The sequence below is a fragment of the Orbicella franksi genome, chromosome 10, assembly GCF_964199315.1.
Source record: "Orbicella franksi chromosome 10, jaOrbFran1.1, whole genome shotgun sequence".
NCBI lineage: Eukaryota > Metazoa > Cnidaria > Anthozoa > Scleractinia > Merulinidae > Orbicella > Orbicella franksi.
The window spans coordinates 20,337,581-20,353,094 of NC_138154.1; the positions used below are offsets into that span (position 1 = coordinate 20,337,581).

General features: G+C 38.5%; 1 protein-coding gene across 3 annotated transcripts; it reads right to left on the bottom strand.

The window, feature by feature from the left end:
- Positions 1–44: 44 nt before the first annotated feature.
- Positions 45–15,316, bottom strand: LOC145500767 (uncharacterized). Of its 3 annotated transcripts, none has more exons than XM_081480303.1 (14): positions 15,225–15,316; positions 12,803–12,905; positions 11,780–11,935; positions 11,118–11,193; positions 9,543–9,701; positions 8,960–9,117; positions 8,685–8,857; positions 8,004–8,181; positions 7,415–7,676; positions 6,935–7,230; positions 5,405–5,659; positions 4,512–4,634; positions 3,696–3,743; positions 45–3,370 (listed from the first exon to the last, which is right to left on the bottom strand). In XM_081480303.1, exons 2-14 carry the CDS (start codon positions 12,806–12,808, stop codon positions 2,675–2,677), a joined length of 2,586 nt encoding a protein of 861 aa, XP_081336429.1. In that variant the 5' UTR covers positions 12,809–12,905; positions 15,225–15,316; the 3' UTR covers positions 45–2,674. The 3 variants fall into 3 exon arrangements, with proteins under 3 accessions (XP_081336429.1, XP_081336427.1, XP_081336428.1); XM_081480301.1 differs by lacking the exon at positions 15,225–15,316 and adding an exon at positions 14,931–15,082; XM_081480302.1 differs by lacking the exon at positions 15,225–15,316 and adding an exon at positions 14,804–15,082.
- Positions 15,317–15,514: the final 198 nt, after the last annotated feature.

Here is a 15,514-nt window from a genome sequence, read left to right on the forward strand (position 1 = left end):
ACATGCGAGTACATACGAGTAACATGCGAGTACATACGAGTAACATGCGAGTACATACAGACACATACGGTAATAAAGGGGTTATATACGAATACACTGGTTAACATACGAATACATAGGAGCAACATAGATGGCAGGAGGGTAATAAACATGTGATGTATCATTTTTCTCTTTACATTTCATTTTTACGTCTGCGCGGGTCATGTTTTGCACAAACTCGCGACTGCGCTCAAGTGCACTCGCGAAGTATTTGAAGGGGTATTACAGGGGTATTTCTTCAAGTCGCGCATGGCGAAAGAATTTTCAACTGAAATTGATGTCGAATATGAGTGAATGGTTTTTCTTGAGAGAAAGCGCTTCGTATATTTTTCCCATCCAGTTCATTCACGGAAACGTCTAGGACAGATCCTGGATTTTAGAGAAGGGGGTTCGCGATACGGTGCGATAATATCCAGGTCCTCGCAAATGAGATTTCCGGCATTCTGAGGCCAAGTCAACGCGTTATAATAACTCATTTTTTTCAATTTTGGGGGTTCTACCGAGATCCACCCCAGATTTTTTACGTGAATCGAAAACTCACTTTTTCAGCCTAAAATGTCCCTCTCGCTATCGAGTTCCCATGGGAAATTGTTCCTGGCAACTGTTTATTTCTTTAAGAAATGCAAAAGAACTATAATTTACTTTGAAAATTATTCTGGTACAAGGTTTTTGTCTCGTAAAACTGAAATTGCTCGATTTTCTATCGATCGGATTTGGTCATTAAATAGCCATTACAGATATAATTAAAAATGATATATGATACGTTTTCAAAGTTTCTCCGGCGTAGCGTGGACTGACCCTGAAATGCTCAGTCTGCACGCGTAATTGTGATAGTCACAGTTCCAAGGTTCTTCCAAGTAACACAGAATGACAAAAGAGATAGGAAAAAAAATGTTGGCTTAAAGTTGGACAGATGGCGCAATGTTAGCAAAAAAGTAACTTCAGCCATATACAACTTAAAGTTTGCTTAAAATGTCTCCTTGAGGAAGCTTCAAACATGAACGTACAGCTAGAGCCATGCTTACCTTCAAAAAACGTAAAGGCAGCGTAAAGCTACTTAAATGAGAAAAGTACGATAGCACTGAGCCATCTTTACCCAGCAGTAAAGTTATGCTGTGCACGGAGGCCAACGAAACTCTCAGAACAAAATCGCCTGATGCAGTTTAATTAATTTGCTTCTACGTTAATTACTTTTAAGTGAATGAATCAATCTTTTATTAAAAGCACTGTAGCAGCAGCTCTTATATATAAAGTGGAGCCAGTGGAGAAAAGTGGTGGCAGCGTGGCCGAGTGGTTAGAGCGCCGGATTTGAAATCCATAGGTCACGTGTTCCAATCTCGTTCTGACCACTAGCTGATGCTGTTCTCGGTAGCCCCGAGTTCAACTTCTCGGCTACGCTTGTAAATAGCTAACTGGTCTGTCTCCCGCCGGTTGGAATTCTTAACCTAGTTATGTTTATTTGAATATTTATTTGTCACTGTTTGTTTTCGTTGGTCCTGAAAAGCCCCAATGGGGAATGGCTAATTGAGTATACATATACATATTAGTCTAGTCGTGTTTGACAGTGTACGTCATACTAATGAAGCTAGTTTACAAACTGAAACATTGCATAAACATACTATTGTTATATAGTGAGTTCGCAAAAGTCTTTATCTCTACTCTCTAACCTGAGGATTCTAACCTCTACCTAACCGAGCGCGAGGGCCTTGCTGGGGGATATTGGCCTAACGTGATGGCAGTTCGGACCCTGCGCAGCGAGGTCCGTACTAAAAAGGACCGAGGGCCAATATTTCCCAGTAAGGCTCGAGTAAGGTAGTTTAGTAAGTAATTTATTACATGGCACAAAACAAAAACTGAATACACGACTTGTGACAGTTTCCATGGAAACGGTCCGTGTGGCAAAATCCCGAATAAGAAACAACCAATGATAACGCTTGGATTTCCCTTAAGACTACCTTGCCATATAATAAAGGATATTAATTCCTGTGACCTGTTGAGTGCGGTGGGACATCTAAAAAGATTTTATCGAGCAATCGCACTTTCGATGACGAAATGAAGTGGATAATGTAAACGCAAAAAAAAATCGAAAAAATCCACGCAAGTAACCCAGGAAGTATTAAAAGGATATCTGAAGATAGATAGAACTTTATTTAAGTGTCAATGCCCTGTAGCCTGGGAAAATCCCATACTAATTTGGGGACAGAAAATAAATAGAGGAGAAAGAAACAGTTTGAAAAATTTAACGTCTAATAATGACTGTGTAAAATAGTATACTAATTATGCTAATCTACTAACCAATAATAGCTGATCTGACAATCTGGCGATTCTGTAATAATCACTAAAAAGATTTATAATTATGTCATTATTATATATACAATGACCGTAAAAATGATAAGAACTTAGAGAAAAAGGCAAAAGTCTCGCAAAAAATTAAAGCTCCCTTAAGTGTTTAGATTTAATTGATTTCCCTCAAAACTTAATGTAAGTTATGGTCTGAGTTCTTTGCATCTAATACGAGTTTCTGTGATCTCCAGCCTTCGGGTTCGGCTGAAAATACTTTACATCGCTCTTGATATCGATTATTTTTGTAGCGCAAGAAAAAAACCTCATTCATCCTCATCATCTGTTTATAAACTTACATTACACAACAGATATGGTCTGAAACAAACTCAGCAACTTTGCTAGCAACAGCAGCAACTGGTGCAACTATGGGGGCAACAGCAGGCATAACCACAGAAACAACTGCGCCAACAACTGGTACAGCTACTTTCCCTACAAATTTCAGCGCTTTTTTCCAAAAACCTGGTTTCTCTACAGCTTGCTGTTCCTTCTGAGTCTCATGTATCTTTCTCTGAAGACAGTCGGCTTCCTTGGTTCGTCTATTTATCAATCCTGGCGTTCCACATTTCACTGTTTCATCTGGTGGGGCATGTTTGATCACTTCACCCAGCTTTGCATTCATGTCATCACGGAGTGCATTCATCTCCTCATCGTGTTTATCATTGATCTTCTTTATCAACGTTTCCTGGTCGACATCGGCTTGATCCTTCATCTTTTGAAGGAGTTCCTCTTTTTCTCTCTTTTGTTTGGCGGCCACGTCGGACAGCTTCTTTATCATTCTCATGTTTTCTTCGTTGCAATCTTGTAATGCCAGAAAGCGGTCTTGTAAAGCTTGATTTTCTCTGACAAATGCTCTTCGTTCTTCTTGGGCGTGTTTCATGCTCGCCGCCATCATGTTTTCCATTTGATCTCGATGTGCGTTCCTTTCAATCTCCATTTGTTCCTTAAATCGTTTCCTTTCTTCCTCTAGATTTTGTATTAACATTTCCATCTGGCAAACAAAATTGCACAAATTACAAATTAGTGCGGTTTTAATTGAGTGTCGTAATCACTCCGGCCAGTCAAAGACGGACCCAGACAGTCCACTGAACCAATTAAAACTCGAATTATTATTACACGCAGCTGACGTAAAGCGCGGGAAAACGATTTTTTTTTTCACGATAGGTTTTGGTTTTACTTTTGATTGGATAAAAAGGTGGCAAGAGTTACTTAAAGGCAATTGCCCTCTAATCCCAAGTGTTATAACTTCTCCTTCTCGCCTTAATGAATGGACACATGCATTCTTTTACTTCATGTAAATAGTTATATGTTGTTACCTCCTTTTTCCGTTGGCGATTTTCCTGCTGCAAGCGTGATTGTTGTTCCTGTTCAGGGAAATGATTGCAAAAATAAATAGCATTTTATGGCCACTGACCATCAAAGACTAGTTCTGTGGCCGTAAAATACTTTTAGATTTAGAATTGTCCTAAGGCGGAAACAAGGCGGAAACAAAGTTGGGTTGACAGATTTCAAGAGCAAGATGTAACCAAATTGTTTGCTCATCATAACTAAGAGTTGTTTGCATCGTTATACATGGAAAATGTGCGAGTCTGTCAGTCTGTCTGTCTGCCTGTCTGTCTGTCTGTCTGTCTGTCTGTCTGTCTCTCTGTCCGTCCATCCGTCCGTCCATTTGTGCGTCTGTCTGCCTGCCTGCCCACCTACCTGCTCCAAGCTGGCTATCTACAAGGATGAATTTGGATGTTCATTGCGTTCCAGTCCAATTTATATCGACGATACACAGTACCTCTACTTTTGCATTACTTTGACAATATGTATGCAGAACATTCAATTGGAATACATAAGTCCCTTTGTATGTTCATCGGTTTGAGAAACTAATTGCCAAAGACAACTACAGGTTTAGCGAAAAGAAAAAAAAAAGCAGTATTATAGTAAAACATTTTTCTTTTTAGCACCGGTATTCCTAACACTGGCTTTCTGTAGTTCGTAGCTAAACAATTAGACAAACGCATTTAAAGATGCAAAGTTTGTTTTCGAGTCTATCGTAATCTAGTGCCGTCTCTATATCCCTGATCCCATACTTGACGGTTCTCGGCTTAAATCCGATACTTCATGATACTTCCCGGCCTTCTTACCTCCAGTCTTTTCCTCTCCTGCTCTTGGTAGGCCTTGGCGACCAATTCTCGGCTCAGATCCTCGTCGAAGTCTTTCAGCTGTCGAAGGAGCCCCAGGTATTGCTCTTTTTCCTTCAAAAGTTCCTAAAACGAAGAGGTTATATGTGCTTTTATTCTTGACAAGTATACCGTTGTTAAAAATCAAAGATGGTTTTGACGTTTATTAAACGTTTATTAGACAGCAGAAATAAAACCCAAATTCAAACACACTAAGCCACAGATTGGGTGGTTAGGTGTGATCACAGGACCGTAATCTATACCTTCAGTAATCAGTGGGAGTTATTCACAGCGTCGGCTACCAGTTTGAAGGTTAGGGTCGGGTTAAATCGGTGGGTAGTCCTGCGTTTAATTTCCCAGCCTGCAGGAACTACGCTGGGGAAAAGTTGGTTAAAGGAACAGATCCAAGGCGCCAACAGCTAGAAGGGACAGGCGGCTCTGGAGATGAGAATGCTGGGGTAAAGGAACAGATATCAATTTGGTAGCAACTAGAACAGTTGTTTTAAAATGCTTATTTGATGGTTCGTGGCCATGATGGTCCGTCATGAATTCTCCCAGATTGACTTGTGTGCCAATGACCCAGCATAAATTATCTGGTACAAGCCATGATCTCAGAGAAAGCATTGGAGCCGCTAATTGCCATAGGCATTAACAGTGCTACTAATGGTCATGGGCCCAGAGCAAACTGACAAATATGACTTGACAGCCCTGTCAAAAAAATTGAACATAGAGAAAAAGGAAAACTAACCACAGCATCAACTTAGTAAGCTTTGTTTTGAATGCCAAATCAATTTATAACAAAGCATTACGCTCAAACATAAAAATACATAATTTGCAAGGATGCATCAGTGCCTTACTGCATGGAGCTCCACAAATACTTTGGCAATGACATCTTTGGCACCTTTTGCAGACTCGTTGTACTCGTCTTTAATCCGCTGATATCCATTAATGATGTCATCAAAAGATACGTTAGCTGCACCTCTTCCCTGGAGTTGCTGAAACACAGGGTCCAGGTGAAGTCTTTTAAGCTTGTCAAGGAGATGTTTACAAAATTGTCTGGTTTTCACTTCATTTTCGGTCAGCCACGAGGTTAATTTCTTTTCCACAGATTCCTAGTTGAAATGAAAACAGGAAATGATTTTGACACATCACCAACGTTTTGGATCTACCACACACCTTCAAGTTTCATTCTAATTATTGCTCACTCTCGAACCTAATGTTAAACTTCTCATGAGCGAAAATTAAAAGTTAGATCCATTTTTAGAAATGCTTTTTACAAACCTCACAATTATGTAGATTTACTCAGTGTTTATATGCCGAATTTACGAACTTGCTCAAGTTGTATAATTTTGTAAATACAACTTTCAGGACGGTGAAAAAATACTCCAAGATTTGTAACGCAAGTACACATCTAAATCTCTGTTCATCAAATCTTTTGTATAGCAGAATTCGTGTTCAACAAAACAGTATCCCAAATATTATGCCTCTACACATGGTTCAACTAACTTTTTAAGTTTTGTTTCTCTATTCATGAAACTTTGCCAAAAGTTTTAAATTCCAAAGATTTTTGAAGAGCAACGCAAGTGTTCCCAAATTGAATAATTCAATGGAAATTGCTTACGCGAAGCAAATATTTCAAGCTAACTGTACATAAAAATGTTCCCTCTGTAAGAATTCTTGCTTAGCCTACAATCTATTAATTCGGTCTCTATAAATTAGAGTCAGGACAGTGTATTTCAGCATAGACTCTGGTTCACTGGCTATTTGTTTACTTATGTGCTTGGTTAACGTTTTTGGTTTCTTCCTCCTTTAAATGCGTCTGCTGTCGTGGAACATAGTTGAAGGTTGCTTGATTAAATATGAGATTGCATAGATTTATAACTTTTGTGTTGTTTCGTCACACATTCAAAATATTATATGTAGATTACGGTTTTACTTTAAAAATACTTCCACTTGGCGACGGCGCACGCCTCATACCGTGCCTGCACTCCCAGCTAGTAAGTAAGTAAGCGTCCTGCTGTAAATAGGAATTCAGTTTCGATTTGCTATTAGTGTTCCTGTCTATCAATTTCGATCAATCATAAAAAGTGGGTGGCAGACATTTCGTAAAGCAACTGAATCAGACGTAGGTGTTTGAGTCACAGAATAAAAAGGCAAGAAGGAATTACGATGTGCAAAAGCTCTCTCCTAATGCAGGTCAATAAAAGTTGAACTGACGAGTCAAGCTACAACTGTGGAGTGAGAGGTGAAAGCAAACTTTCTATCGAGCCCAGAAGCGAGGAGTACATTTCATTTACACGTACGTTCAGATGTACGTTGTACGTTCATTTAGATGTACGTTTTTTTTAGATTCGAAGACTCTTACTATGCATTGTCTTATGCCTCACCTTTAGCTCTCTCGAAGCCATTTCAACTGTATTTGTAGAGATTCCAGCTAATTCCATTATCAACTGAGCTTCACACGCTTCCAGGGCAGCGTTATGGCTTATTCGTATCTCAGCGTTGCTACAAGGCAGCACACCGGATAACTGTGACGTTATGAGTGCATCATACGTCTGCAAGGCAGCCTGTTTCACGTCAACACATTTCGCTAAAACGAATGTGTCCCAGGCCCTCTGCACATTGGGAATAGCATCAGGGGTGTTTATCGCTTCAACGTAAAGCCGAACTAAGGCAGCGAGACCTAAAATAGAATCAACACATTTTGTCTGATCGTTTGCAATAAGTTGTCTGAGAAAATCGACACCGCTTATTGTCTCACTCACTGCAAGTTTAAGTGATGTATTTTGGAAATGATATAACGCTAGTTATCAATGTACGGTCCCGAACTGAGCTTCTCAACCAGATAGAGCAAACGTATACTCTACCTTCTCCAGTCACGAATTCTCCATTATTGAAGCTCTGTTTAGGAGATAGAATACGCCTCATTAAGCTCTTGAACTTCTCTAAACCGTCCAGAAACAACTGGTTGACCTGACTTTTTTTCTGGTTTAGACTTTTCATCGTCTCAGTATCATCTGTGGGAGGAGCCAAAGAAAACGCTTCAAAACCAGGAAAGAAGCGTAAAATGCTTTCAGATACTTGCTTGTCTAGATGACCTGCAGCTGTTGAATCGGGCTCTTTGAAAACCTATATTGAGGAAAAGAATAACACTTTAGACATTTTATCATGTCATTCATAACGCTACATGTTATTAGGGTTAATTTGCACACACCTATTCATCGGCCCGATTTTGTGTGGTTGTGTGTGTGTGTGTGTGTGTGTGTGTGTGTGTGAATGGCAATCCGAAAAATCTCTGGGAGCAGTAACACCTACTATTTTGTTTCTCAAAACATTTTATTGGCAAATTAAAAAAAATAATAAATCACTATGCTGCGCTTGCACTGCGAACACCATATCTACTAATTCGCTTTTCAAATTAGCCTGAGTTCTGGATTAGCCTTTAATTAGTCTGACCTTTTTTAAGAAGTACTCCTTGATGTTTTTGCAGTCTTTTGGAACGTCTTGTGTTACATCCCTCAAGAGCCAAACAAAGTGAGGAAATGTTTTGTGAAAGAATTCGTTGTCTTCAGTCAGAGACGCACCAGTGACAGTGGATCTTACGTGGATTCTTTTAGAGAGTTTTACTATAAAGCTATAAATTGTCAAAGAAAAAAGCCTTTAGTAGATCTTATAGACATAGAGACGATTTCTGTTGAGCACTTTGGATTTCAATTTTTTTTAATCTTGCAAAGAGCCGCATATTCTTAGGCCCCGTCTAGACGAAGCCAGAGAAATTTGAAAACGGAGGTTTCACTCTAAAAACGCATCAAATATTTTCCACCCACGCAACGTCTTAGAAATTTAGAAACGCAACAATCACCGGTCATTTGTTATTTGTGTTTGAGGAGAACTCAGTCACGGAAATCACATGATTATCGTGGCGCCGTCGTTCAAAATGTTTTCTGTCTAAGAAAGCGAAAACGTTCGCCACCCATACTCAAAGCACAATACACATGCTCAAACCATTGTCCACTGCATGACGACCAGATATTGCCAACATTTGTTACACACTGTCCTTCAGTGTTGTGCGAAACATTATGCTTTGGGTTGGTTTCGATCTGTTGCCTTATGCATAGAATGCATGGAAAAGGATACTCCAGTTTCTCTACATCATTTCTTGTCGGAACACCTTGGGAATTGTAGATAAGCACAGAAGCTAACAGAACGGTTAACGTGAAAATCTGATGGTCGTCAAAACTTTCACTAGTTGTAGAGTCGATTCCCTCCGAGTCCAGGAGCACTACTGTGAATTCCTGTCCATTGGAATCCTAGATGAGGCAATATTGGCATTGACAAAATAAAATTAATATTTAATATGTGTCCTTGTAATTATTACAAGGACACATTGTAGCCCAAACAAAGACACAAACCTTATATTTTTCAGGTACAATCCATAGCCATATTCCCATGGTCTCGGCCACCATTTCGTGTCCAATTGGGAAAACGTCTGGTTGGTCAAAGGTTTCGCTCAATATGTAAGACTTTCCCTTTCTGTACGGACCAGCAATAGATACCACGCACACAGGACCTATAGAAACAAGAATTTGCCTTACGCCTCCCTGTATCTGTAACAACGATACCGTGACCTATTTTGCGACTCGCCTTCTTGACGATTTGTATTTTGATCAGAATTCTTGCGTATTTCCGTGTAAACAGGTACATGTAGTGTCATACAAATGATGTTTTTACATGCATATCATGTGTCACGAATTGGTCTTCATCACTGAAGCCATAATGGTTATCATAAAAGATAATTTTAATGTGATACAATAAATTATCACATGATACACCTCACATCTCAGTGAACAAAAAAACATATCCACTCACGCCCAGGCAAGCACAAGAAGTAAAGCAACAACATATACTCAGATTACACTGATGAACTGCCACCAGACCTTGCGTTGTCTTAAACAGCAGGCCTAAAGCCAGGAACGGAAGACCTAGCATGCTCACCTTTCACCTCCCTAAGTTTCTCAAGTGCTTCATCGACCACTTCTAGCGAAGAGCGCTCGGCCCCTGTCTTAATACACTTTCCCGTCCGTGGGTTCCATACATAGTTGTTAGGTAAACAAAGTGGTATTGCGCATGCTCCTTTTTCAGGAGCACGGATACCTGTCATATTAAATCAAGAATAGTTTGTAATGGTTAGCAGATGTTCTGAAATAAGGTGTTCAGTGTTATAAAAGTGAAACTCTATTAGTAAAAGGCGATACATATACATTGAGTATGCAGTGGAAAACTGGGTTATGTTTATTCAGTTTATGACCTTATGCCCATTAGTTTGTTGCACCAGATACAATGAGACCTCCCTAACCAAGCTTTACTGACCTGAGAATCCTGGAAGGCAAGTAATTTGCATGTTCATTTATTGAGATTAAACACTGACGAACACATGTGTTTTTGTGATTATTCAAGTGACTGTACTCTTTTTTTAGAAGAATATTGTTTTTCTGGCTAAATTTTCTTATTTTTCTGTCGATTTTAGGCTGGAAGTATTCTTGTGAATATTCTTAGCTTGAAGAGTGTGGCATATCTGTTTTCGAACGTATTTGGTGTCTGGATGGTGTTAACGTAATTTTGGATCCAGCCTGCAGGCATCAAAGCCTGATATTACACACTTGCAGAAATGTTATTAGAATCAAACATACGGCTAGTGCTGTTTTTGTTGCGTTTTGGCTAGTTTTACCGTTTAGAGAAAGGAAGAATTTTATACGGTTTAGTTAAAGACATATAACTGTACAAATATTTAAGCAAATTTTCAACACACAAAATTACATTCTGTTCAAAATCTCAGCCTCGGATTTACTCTAAAAATATACTTAAAATTTCACAAATTTCAGCCTCGATGTTGTCATAAAACATATTCTTACAAAAAACAAAGAGTGTATTGCAGTTAATGAAAACCAGTTTAACACTCAGTAATTGGTGGGACGAGTTTTGGGTTTGGTCCGGCTATTATTCCTCTTCCTTGTCTTTTTCATCAATATTATTAGTACATAATTAATTAATAACCAGTGCGTTACAATATTTAAAATGTAAGCTCTAGTGTCACCTAAAAACTGCCACGAGAGAAATGTATATTACAATGACGACACTATTAAAAAAAGATAACTTAACAAGACACACAAAGTACCCACTCACATGAAGATACCAAAGGCTATACTAAATTCTAATATTGTTTTACCCTGTCCTACTTTTAAAAATAATAACAAAAACAATTAAAGTAACAATAACCAACACCAAAAAAACTGTTATGGCTTATGGGTCTAGTAACCTTTCGTAGATTGTATTATGATACAGATACTGGACAAGCATCAACTGAGTCAGCCTCTTTCAGTTTAAGGCAGCTACTACTGACTGCTTGTAGCCTCAGTAAATAGTCAGAAATAACAGAAATTTTATAGTAATTATCCCCCTAGTCATTAGTCATTAGCTTTTGCTTTGCACTTTCTGTCATAAAGCTCTAATTATACTTAAATTTTTACGAACCTTCTTCCTTCTCTTCAGGCTGGGCGTTGAATATCTTACCTGCACTTTTTGGTCTGTTGAACATTTCCAAAGACAGTGCAATCGCTCTTGCTAATTCTTCGTCTTCATGAAATTCCTGGTAGGAATATAGATTAAAGAATTGCTTTTTCAGGTTGGAAATAAGTAGATATTTACTGGCTGATAAAGGAACTTTAAACAAACCGATACTTAGTCCGCAACTCTGGCCCGTGAACAAGCTCTCTAGTCGAGGATTGGGCGGAGAGAAAACGGGTAGAAAAAGGAGGGAAGAGCCTTTTGACAAGGGATTGAAGCCGGCCGTTCCCCACCTTGTAATTAACCTGTAATTAATCTGTCAAAAAAATGCCATTGTAAAATGGGGTTGACAGGCCTACACGACTCCAACCGTTTGTGACATTTAAATATTTGTCGTTCTTTTAACGTTTGAGCCTTCAACCTTTATTTGCTTATAAAGTGTTTCGGAATGCCCTTTATACTGGGTTGTTAGGAGGACTTTTAGGGGAATTTTAGAGTACCGACTGACTGTGCTATAGCAAATTTTTGGACGTGAAAGGTCTGCATGGTGATTTTGCTGTTATCTGTCGCTTTGCAGAATTTGACACCTCTGTAATTTGTGTGTTACGTGTATTTTGTGTCTTGTCCATCTCCAAACAAGACTGTCTTTCTACTACTAAATATGTTACCAAATTCCTTTGGGATGGTTGCCTTGAGATGTAATGCTCGTCTTGACTGTAGTGACAGACTGCACTCGCAGGATCATCCTCTCGAGAATTCTTTAGTGCTTTGGCTAAAGCTTCTTCTTCGTCTTCCGTCTGGAGACGTCTCAGGGAGTGAGATTCCTAATCAAAATGCGGTTATCATTTGAATGTTGGTTACAAATAAAACTTTACCAGTGATGATCTCTGTAAAGTTCACCCTCGAGCAACGCTTTTGAAATGCCCTTGCTTTTTCTTTATTGTTATGATATACAAGTGTTTTAATTATCTTAAGAAAACTTAAAATTTAAACACAGCACAAAGCTTTTCAAGGCTCTTCATTCTGAGCAGCAGCGTAAAGAGGTAAAATGGGGTTTCCCCTTGATGTCTTTTAACTTCACTTTGATTTCGAAAAAACACCACTGTTAAATTAATTCCCGCCCTCTGGTATACTTGAACTGATCAATATATGCAATTGACTAGGGGGGTGTTGATGCCTCTATATAATCTATACGTTATCAGTTACTCAAGGCAGTTATATAATCTCCCCTCACCACTTGCTGATAACTGCAAGTTGAAGAAAAAAAAAACAAAAAAAAAAAAACACGTTTTCTGTTAAATAAGAGCGGATTTGCACCCACCTGATTCCCTCCCTATACAGCTCCCTTCCTAATAGACGTTGACTTTAAAATTTCAATGGTTGTTAGGTACTGTTTATTTTAGGTTAATTTAGTATATCTAAGAGAAGATCTTCTCCAGGTACATTAAATTTTAGTGTACAATGTATAATGTACTTAGTAAGTATGTAGCAAGCAAAACCTTTATTGAGTCACGATAAGGATTTAAGCTTTGCAGTTTGTGGGGTCGTGAATAGATAAGTAAATTAAGTAAATTGAACATATGAATGAAGGGACCCCACTGGAAATCATGTACTCTCCGTAACGTGGGATCCCTGTACAATATCTATTACTATTCATTATTATTGTTATTATTAATATCAGTGAAACTCACATCCATCTCATTTCTTCTTATTTGGTCGTTCTGAGAATCTTGGAGGTTTTTATTATGCGAGAACTTGTGATCCGTCTGATTTGTCTTACCACGATAAAGCTAGCTGTATTTAAAAAGAGACAAGAAAATGGTGGAGATGAACTGGACATGTAATCAAACTTCCTGCACAGTTTCATACTTTCAGTTATGTTACGCTACATGTGTATTTGATATAGCACTCCCAAAAACAATTAATTATAAGTCCCCCGATAAGAAGACAACAGAAAAAGGGGTTCAAGCCCCAAATCTAATAATGGCAAAATCACATCTAGGCTGACAGTTTAAAATAACTCTTGATTTCATATACAATGTATATCATGACAACATGTACGTATATTAGTAGAAAGAAAGTTTTTTTAAGCTTATAGGAAAGGAAATTAAGTCCTATGAATCAAACCTAAGACCCTTTTTATTTACGAAACCATTGAACAAAGCTAAGGGCTGTTTGTAATACTTTGATACAGTCAACTTTGGATACGATAAAGTGATTGTCTCTGTAAAAGCGGTCCACTGAATTTCTTTAGTAACCTATCTCAGGTCATAAGCAAATGCAACGAGTTAAGTTCTTGGAAATACGTCATACAATCAAAGCTGAAAAAGGCGTCATCTTGAGTATGGCTAAGATGGGAAATTGCCAAAACTGCGGAAAGGCTCGCTGCTCTTAGCTTAAGTACTACTGTCCCTTCAAAGGTTAGAAATACATCAGTTACTTTCGATATATTTTGATTAAGAGGTTCATGAAAATCTATCCATTAGCACTCGGTAGATCACTATCCGAAGCTGCGAAAGTGCATTCTCTTCAATGACGTTTATTTCTCAAGTTCAGACTAGACCGCTGTGATCTACAACTAAAGCCTGCTAAACAGAGGTTAGGAAACTCAGAAAATGTAAAAATACCTTGTGCTTTTTATCTTCCTTTCTCACAGCGACCTCGAACGTTTGGTTACTTATGCGAATATCATACTTCATAATATGAAAACTAGGTTGTCACACAAATTCCAATTGTTTTCAATGACAACAATTTAAATTGGTATATTTCACCACTCTGGGTCTAACATAAAGACGATCCCAAACGTATAAAACTCGGAAACGGTTTAAATTGCAAAAATTGTTAACTTAATCAGTCCCGAACTCCGGGATCCGACGCTCTGGAAAATCATGGAGAATATAACACAAGTCTGTTTAAAATATGTTAAACTTGGTCTGTTTTCACCGATCTTTCTGGCCTTAGGAATCTCGTTTGTCTTTCTATTTCTTTTCATACCTTGCAGCCTTTCAGGGGGAATTAAAAGTTGAAGATTATTTCAGTTTTGACATGACGCTGAGATGTACATCGAATCAGCAATTCATGACCTTTGTAATTTAATGGTGATTTGTAATGAAGATAAATCTTAACATTTCTGAATGTGCTTGCCCTTATGCCAGTCACGAGTTTACAATCTTATGCTGAAACACTTTAAAGTATGTAGCTCAAAAGCAGGGGTTGTAAATTAAGCGAACGCTTGTATAGAGAATCGTTTGGTGTTTAAAATCATAAATAATCGTAGCGATTATTTGGAAGCCAATCCACTTAGCATGCATCAATGCAAATTGTAACCTCAAAATTATAGCCGGAAGTGAATCGCAAGAAGAAACATCTCAATTTCCAATCCCTACACATGGGCTTTCGCTATCGAAATCTGCTAGACCAACCTACGGGAGGTTACAAACTACTAGATAAAACAAGGATCTAACAGCGGAGGATTTCGAGGAAAAAAATGATTTCCTACGCAGTTTTCTAGTGTTTACATTTTGTAGATCGAAATATGAACCGTAAGAAGATCATCGAGCGAACTTTTTGTTTAAGTGCCTGTCACTGATTCTCAGGAAGCATTAATCTTAAGAAAGTTAGTTATTTTGATATTACTCAAGTTAACACGAACACTTGCAATGACAAACGATTAGGTTTTGTATTTTACCGACCTGAACAGCTGAACACGTACACCGAGCCGTGAAATGATGACAATGCGACAGCTACCTTTCGACCATGGAATCAACGAGTCAAAGCGCTAAATTCACGTCATCTATTGTAAGACGTCAACTTAGTTACCTCTAAAACAGGCTGCGGTTTCCAGTCAAACTGTGTATGAGCTAGACCCACGAAGCCTTCAGAATGTGTTATCGAGTTGTTTAATACTTCGAAACCAAGGTTAAGTTTCCCCGAAGGAAGGGAATTAATTGTTTGTCAACTGTATGTAAATAAAATCCGGGACCTTGTCAGGCTCAACGCTTGAACGCTCAGTGTTGTCACGGGTTCCTCGGTTTGGTTGGGAACATCGAAGAGAATTAAGAAAATGTCAAAGGAAAGGAGAGAACACAGCAAGAAACACCAGCTAGTATGTACCTTACAAAAGGTGCCTTAAGGTGGCTGAACACAGTTATTGATACCTGTGTTTCATTCACATTTTTCGCTAAAACCCTTCACCCTACGGTCGCCAAAAATGGCTGCAAGCAAGTTAATGACACATACTTTGGTTTTTTGATGGTTAAGCTGACGCATGTGCCGTTGTCATGGCAACATGAATAAATATAGACAGGCCTTTAAAATCAGTTTTGTTTATTTGCAGAAAATCTAGTCATTAGATTTTCTCTATAATTTGCATGCAGCAAGCTTGTAACGATTCTCACAAGTTA